This window comes from Palaemon carinicauda, chromosome 31, assembly GCF_036898095.1.
Source record: "Palaemon carinicauda isolate YSFRI2023 chromosome 31, ASM3689809v2, whole genome shotgun sequence".
NCBI classification, from domain to species: domain Eukaryota; kingdom Metazoa; phylum Arthropoda; class Malacostraca; order Decapoda; family Palaemonidae; genus Palaemon; species Palaemon carinicauda.
The window spans coordinates 78,855,722-78,863,611 of NC_090755.1; the positions used below are offsets into that span (position 1 = coordinate 78,855,722).

Genomic DNA, 7,890 nt, shown 5'->3' on the forward strand with positions numbered 1-7,890 from the left:
GGCCACAGGTCTGCCATTCTGGTTGAGTACTGCTGAGACTGCTACTTCTGAGGCATGACATTCGACCTCAAAAGGCAAATTTTCATCCACAGAGTGTAGCGTTGCTCCTTCAAGTTCTTGGTTGAGTAGTTCGAAAGCCTGCAAAGCTTCTTCATCTAAAGGAAATTTCTTTACTCTTGCCAGTGGTTGAATCTTAGCAGAAAAATTCTGTATCCATTTAGCGTAATAAGCAAACATACCCATTGCCCTCTTTAAAGATCCTTGACTAGTGGGAGGTGGTAGTTCTTGTAGAGGCCGGAGTCTTTCCATGTCAGGCTTTATTACACCATTCCCCACACAGTAGCCAAGAATATTAATGGTATGCACAGATTTAATAGTTTTAGTAGCATTGAGAGTTAGGTTCCTCTTGTTGATGACCTCAAGAAAGCGCTGCACGTTCTGATCATGTTGTTCTTGAGTGTGTCCAACAATAGTGATATTGTCCAAATATGGGAAAGCACCTTGTAAGTTATCTTCTTTCACCAACTTATCCATAGTTCGTTGGAAGGCTGCAACTCCATTGGTAACTCCGAAAGGTACTCTACAGAACTGGTACAGGCGTCCGTTGGCTTCAAAAGCTGTATACTTCTTGTATGATTCCTTTAGTGGTACTTGGTGGTAAGCGCTTTTCAAGTCAAAAGTCGAAAATACGCAATATGTTGAGAGTTCATTAACCATGGTGTCAATCCTTGGTAATGGATAAGCATCCAGTTCTGTAAACAGATTTATAGTTTGCGAATAATCAACACACATCCTTTTCTTATGCCGATTAAAGGAATCCTTAACCACCACAACTTGAGCTCTCCATGGTGATATGCTATCCTCAATAACACCCTCAGCCAAGAGACGACTAGTCTCCGCTTCAATGAATTCTTTGTCATCTTTACAGTAATGTCTTGATTTAGTGACAATAGGCTTACAATTAGGTAACAAATGCTGGAAGATAGAAGGTTCATCCACAGCAGCGGCTGCCAACGAACAGTAGGGCTTAGCACCAGATAAGTTGAGCGCTGGTTTCAGCCCACCGTATTCAATAGTCACTTTCTGATGCTGCTCTTGGAAGTCCTGACCAAGTAATACTCCTGAACATAAATCCTTCATTACTGCTAGACGCGTGGATGGATAAGTTTCTCCATTAAGATGAAGTCAAGTCCACATTGACATAACCTGGAGAGTTTGTATGCAAAGATTTCTGTGCTAAAGCGATGTCTTTATCAGTGGGATGTATTGGTAGCTTCAATTCCCACGCTACATCTTCATCTATATAACTGTCATCACTGCACGAGTCGACAAGGGCTGTCAACTTCCGTCCTTTAATTGTTGTCGAGGTAGCTGCCCGATAGAGGCTCTGAGGAAAAGAGGTACCAGCATTAGCTGCAAGAACAGATGACTGTGAGGGATCAAATACTGTAGCTGTTGTAGATTTAGACAGGCACGCTTTTGCAAAGTGCCCCTTCTTGCCACATTTATTGCAAATAGAATCCCGAGCTGGACAGTGTGCACGAATATGATAGGGACCTCCACAAAAAAAGCACTTTCTCTTCATGGACATAGTAATCACTAATACTTGAGTTCCAGCAGTTACCTCACAGCTCTCAGACGTTGGTCCACTCTTCACATGATCAACTGTAATAAGTGCATGATCCGATGTAACCACAGCAGCAGTATGCCCAACATGAGGAAGCATGTGACTAAAAACTAGCATTACGTTGGGCTAGGTCTAAAGAGTAAGCCTGGTCATAAGCTGCCTGTATATCTAGAGTTTTATTTTCAAGAAGACGTTGCCAAATCATAGGTGAGGCCAGGCCATTTATAAAAGCATCCCTGATCAATTCCTCTCTGTATTGTTCTGCACTAACTGACTTAAAATTACAGTCCTTACCTAATTTACGCAATTCTCTCAGAAACTCATCCAAAGTTTCCCCTGCCCTTTGTTGGCGAGTAGCAAGTAAATGTCTGGCGAATATTTCATTAGGTGCCTTAACACATAACTTTTCCAATGGCAGTATCATAATCCACACACTCCTCAATGTATTCATACACATTATGACTGACATAGTTCACAAGTGTCCTTAATTGATTTGGTTCATTTTCACCACATTCTTGAATAAAGTTGGAAAACGTCTTGTGCCAATGCCGCCATTCCTTTGCTGCAGAAGGGAGGCTAGGGTCCAGATCCAAACGGGCAGGCTGCAATAGTTTCTCCATAGTTTAAGTTGAATAAATTGTTGTGACATTAAAAGACTTGGCTGTTGCTACCCAAGCTTTATTCAACTTTAACTTCAGTAGATTATTCCCTGAAACAATCATGAACATAATTAGCAGACCCCATAATAAATGTAATACAAACTATGTTAGATCCTCAAAGTAAATCTAATTAGACCAAATAGATACAAATGGAATAAACAAAAGGAAATACAAAAGAAACAGAGAATTACTTGATAAGTTGCTTTGACTGTCCCTCCATCAGGTAAGTAAACAAAGTATGAAAAGATCACCAGACAAACGGTTCAGAGTGAGGTATGAAAGAGCAAAAGGACAAAACAATATTATAACAGTTATCTTAAAGAACAGCTGCAGTTCGTCCTCGCGTGCAAGCCCTGTTTGGGAGCACAGGGAGGATGGAGAGGAGGGTCTTCAAGAATGCCTTTTCAGCCTGGACGCAAAGGATCATCCATCACGCCCTGAATCCAGATCCTCCTCCGTCACGTCGCCTTAGGACACACGATGTCAGAGACATCGCAACGTCCCTGGCCTTCAAGAGAAACTACTCTGTGACGCAGGTTCTACAAACTGGAGTCTGGAAGCGTCTAACGACCTTCACAGCCCACTACCTGCAGGACGTGACCCACTGGAGCCTCGATACGTCTATCGGCCCTGTGATGGTTACACAACAGCTGGTCTAACCTCAGGCTCCTTATTGGACAGGTAGCAGAAGGTTGAGGGCATTGTTATCCGGTTTTAGTCTGCATGAATGAAAGAAGTATGTCTGGCCCTTACTTCTTTCTTCATCCTCCCTTCTCTTGGGGAAAGCAGCATCCTGGGTTCTCTGCATAGCTGACCTCAAACCTCTGCAGGTAAACCATGCTTCTTTGTGTTCCTAGTATTGAGTTAATACTGTCGCGTCCCCCATACCCTGACGAGGTGGTATTGGGAACGTCCTAGCCTAGAATTCCAGCTAACGGACTTCAGGTCGACTTCCTAGGACAAGTCACACTTCTTCCCTCCACACACAAGCTTATGTAGGCCGCACGTTTCTTGCGTAGCAAGAACTTGCGAGGTGCAGGGGGACTTTTTCTCGAGTGCTCCTCACTCGGATTCTGAGTCCCCGGGTAAGCCAAAGCCAGTAAGGCTGGGGACTTTCCACCCTTCCTAAGGGTAATTCACCCTAAGTAAATAGCGTGGTTTGTATTTCAGTTACGGAACAAATGACAAATTCGGAGATAATTTGTATTTTTCCTAACCATACAAACCTTAGCTATTTGCACATATTTGCCCGCCAGCCCTGTCCCCCAAGGCAAGTCCTACCTCTAAGTGAAGTGAAGCAGTTCACCGGTGTGTGAGGGGGGAGGGGTAGCTAGCTACCACTCCCCTACTCCCCTGCTAACTAGCGCGCGGGGTAATACACTCTTGTTAAAATCTAATGGCTCGTCATTTCAGCTACGCCGAAAGTAAACCTTATGTAAATAGCTAAGGTTTGTATAGTTAGGAAAAATACAAATTATCTCCGAATTTGTCATATTCAGTGAAATAGACATATAATTTAAGCTATTCATAACAACTGTTATGAAGGTTCACATGTCAGGTCTTGAATGTAGTGTGAAAACATGCCTGAACGTTGCTTCTCTGTTTTAATATACTGTAAATATAAAATTTAAATTCCAGTTTTATCACATTTTGTAACTACTTCACTTGCTTACTTGAGCCATATCCAAGTATGAAGTCAAGACAAGTGGCTTATCCAATCCACAGGTTAACAATAACCTTGTGCTGTAATGTGTTGTTTACTATTTCAGGAGATGGTGTTATGAGGAACGGGGTAGATGGGGCAAATAATGAAAACATACCTGAAAGCACTTCTGCAGAGGAGCCTCGTCATCATCCACGGTACACCAAAGCCCAAGCAAGACAGCGTTACAAGAAGGGAAAATCTTAGGTCTAGTCTAAAATTTAGGTACTGTACTCAGAACCAGTAGATAAGTAGGTACAGTATTTATTATTTCTTCAGTTCCAGATATAAAAGGGGGGATAAATATTTGATCAGAGTATGGTAGTTAGATTGATTTTAGTCGCGTTAGTATTTGAATTATTTACATTCTATTATGTTGGCTTTATTTAGTAAATAGGGACTCATGCTTGAATATTAGGGCAATGTAACATGAGCACTTGGTTGATTTCAAGGCCTTGGTATTGCTGGTGAAAAGATTTTGATATATCTTGGTGATTTATTCTGCAGCAGATTGCAGGCCATTCTTATATTCTGTCATATAATCATAATTTCCACGTACTGTAGTGTCCTTTTCTCTCAAATGACTTTTGAATGTGAAGTTGATTAGCTGCTCAATGAAGTTAGTACTTCAAGGATGGGAAATTTATAAATCCTAGGTATAGGTATTTCAAGATCAGTAGAATGATTTTGATTTTCTCTTTATCACTTGCACTTCCAACATTTTGTACAGTTTTTGAATGGAAACGAATTTAAAAGCAACCCTTCTAAGTCCGAAAACATGACACTGCAAACAGGCTTTTTTCTTGATTGGTAACAGTCCTCCAATCCAAGTAAAAATTAGAGGGTAGGGTTCCATATTAGCAATAGGGATGAAGAGCACATTATTTCACAATCTTGCTGTACCACAATAACTCAAAACATAAACCTTGAGTTGTATAGCAAATTATGTTATCAGACTGTACAATATCATGCATCAGAGCAGCCCATAATAGTTTTTACCCCCAAAAGCAATCATGGTTAAGATTGCAATAAGAAATGATGGAAGTAGAGGAAGCCCTTCATAAGAATTGGTGATATAATGAAACTTATTAGTAGACTTATAAAAAGGGGGATAAGGATAACGAGAGTAGTCTCTATAGAAGTGAACAGTGGTTTATACAAGGTAATTCATAGATATGGAAGAACAGCTTAGGGTAAAAGTTATGATGGTTTATCAAAAGGGGAACCATATTATTTTTTCAATCTATTCATAATTTTATGAATTTAGTGAAAGGTTTACAGCTGTGTTATATTTTCTTTGTTATACTTTCTTCTCATGAACTATGCAGTTGAATATTTTATGGTTAAAATATTATGTGATGAATGCTGTAAATAATTTCATTCATTAATGATAAGAAACTGAAATCTAAACAAATATTATTGTCTTCATTAACACAATAATTCAAAACTCACAACTTTCATTTATAAGAGATTTTTACTATGGTGGACATTGGTAATAGCAACCACAATATTTTCCATGGTTCAAACTAGTGGTAACAGATCGGCCCATAGGTTGTATTTCCCATTCCTAAGAGACAAAAAAGTTCCTTAGAAATGGAATTTGTTCAAAGAAATTATAAATAGTACTTATGCATCTCACATCTCTTGTTTATAAAACAATTGTGCTGTTAGATAATGGTTCAGTATTTATAATTTCTTTGATCAAATTCCATTTCTAAGGAACTTTTTTATTTTTTTCATTTATAATTCAAAACTCATAACTTTCATTTATAAGAGATTTTTACTATGGTGGACATTGATAATAGGAGAGGGAGACCAAAGCGAAGGTGGGTGGACTGTATCAAGGGTGACCTTCGATCAAAGGGATTAACCGGTGATGAGTTGTGGGACAGAGGTAGATGTAGAAAGCTGACCAGAAACATCGACCCCACATAGAAGTGGGAAAAGATGTAGACAAAGAAGAATATAATGGTTCAGTAGCGTACAACATAATCTTTATTACATTTAATAGTACATATGTCAGCACTGTACTATTTGTGATATATATTGTGATTATGTTGTTAAGGATACAAAAATTAGTGATGTGAAAGGAGAGTATTGTGTTCTTTCCATTTACCAGGAGCCTAAGTTACAGCCCTATTTCATGAGGATTTTATTGAAGTAATTGAAAATGGTGATGTAGTAACTAAAAGACAAAGATGGATGATTTATACAAGTACTGTTTACACAAAGATTACGGAAGAAAATTGCAAAATATAAAACCACAAAGGAAGGGAATAATGCTACTGATTTTTTAAAGAATTACAGTAAATGATAAAATTGGAAAACTAATTAGATTTTTTTTAGTTATGAATGTATACAGATATGAACATAGGACCATGTGCTTGAAGGCTTTCCATGAATAGCCCACTCAATCTTCCCCTATCTCGTGCAGTCACTATATCTTTGTAAGCTTTTTACCGAGTGGAAATAAAGCAAAGGTTAAATAAAAGTTGGGACCAATGCCGTGCTAAAACCTAGAAATTTATAAGAGATGCAGGTAAATATATGCGATCATATTTGTTCGTCGTAGAGGTAAGTAGAGTGGTAGCAGGAGCGCAGAATAAATTAAATAACCAACTCCATGTACTGTAACGGGAACAGTATAACTGCATAAAAAGATACTTTAAGATTATTAAAAAACAGAATTGTGTTTACCCATTTATATGAATGATATTGTAATCAATTGAAAAGTGTAAATACTCGAACACTAACTTGGTTACAACTATATTTTTCAGAATCTGGGTAAGTAATACTACCCATGGTATTTTTATAGCTTTATGATGAATATTGATAAATATATGCTAATTTACAAATCAGTAAATAATTAAAAAACATCATGAGTACCACTGCATCAGTATGGTAAATCAATGAAAAACAGCAGTCCCATGCCAAAGTTACTGTCTTGTGGTAATATCATTATTTATAGTACAAAGTTATAGAGAAAGAGCAATAAATGAATACAGAGACCATTAGAAAATGTAAAGAGTTATATGCCATGTGAGGACATGTCCTATGAATTTAGTTCAAACTGGAAATGATTTTGTTCTTTCATTCATTTCACTCTTTTAATTGCAATATGCTTTTAAGACAATGCCAAAATATTCTGGTTTTCTGACGTACTGTACAAAGTAGGCAGACAAGGCCAACTTCTGAGACAAACAGCAAGACAGGGAAAGTTATACTCACCGTGTTCTTCTTTCCAGGGTTCCTTTCCACACACATGAAAACCCAATACAGTAAATGCATTAACAAGGAATAGAAAAGAATTGAAGTACAGTACGATGAATAAATGCAGTACAAAAACCAATATTATGGGGAAACTTTAATTTTTCAATATTAATCTTACCCGATGATCATGTAGCTGTCAACTCTGTTGCCCGACAGAAATCTACGGTCGGGATACGCCAGCGATCGCTATACAGGTGGGGGTGTACACAACAGCGCCATCTGTGAGTAGGTACTCAAGTACTTCTTGTCAACAAGAACTCAATTTTTCCTCTGTCGTGCCTCCGGCAAGACCTACTAATACGCCGTCCCTAACTGGATTTGTTTTCACAACTTTTTGGTGAAGTACACTTTTCCAGTTTTGAGCTTTCGCTATGCAGGGGTTTTATCTTCATTTCAAAACTTGAACTCGTTTTGGATAGATTTTATTATGGTGACGAAGAGAGTATGGACTCTCTTTCACTTTTAAATGGCCGACCCTTCCCTTAAACGGAAGTGTTGGTGTCGAAGAGAGTATAGACTCTCTTTCACTTTTTATGACCCACCCTTCCCTTAGACGGAAGTGTGTTTAGGTTTTTGGTAATTTTGCTTAACAAAGTTATAGATTTATTTTATATCTCTCCGCCATTTATAGG

The 7,890-nt window shown here is 38.4% G+C and overlaps 1 protein-coding gene across 1 annotated transcript in view; it reads left to right on the forward strand.

Moving 5' to 3' along the window:
- Positions 1-7,354, forward strand: part of LOC137624804 (uncharacterized) — a 34,235-nt gene extending 26,881 nt beyond the window's left edge. Inside the window, exon 5 of the mRNA XM_068355758.1 lies at positions 4,056-7,354. Coding sequence (XP_068211859.1) covers positions 4,056-4,195 — 140 coding nt within the window. The 3' untranslated portion in view covers positions 4,196-7,354. The remainder of the gene's footprint in view (positions 1-4,055) is intronic.
- Positions 7,355-7,890: the final 536 nt, after the last annotated feature.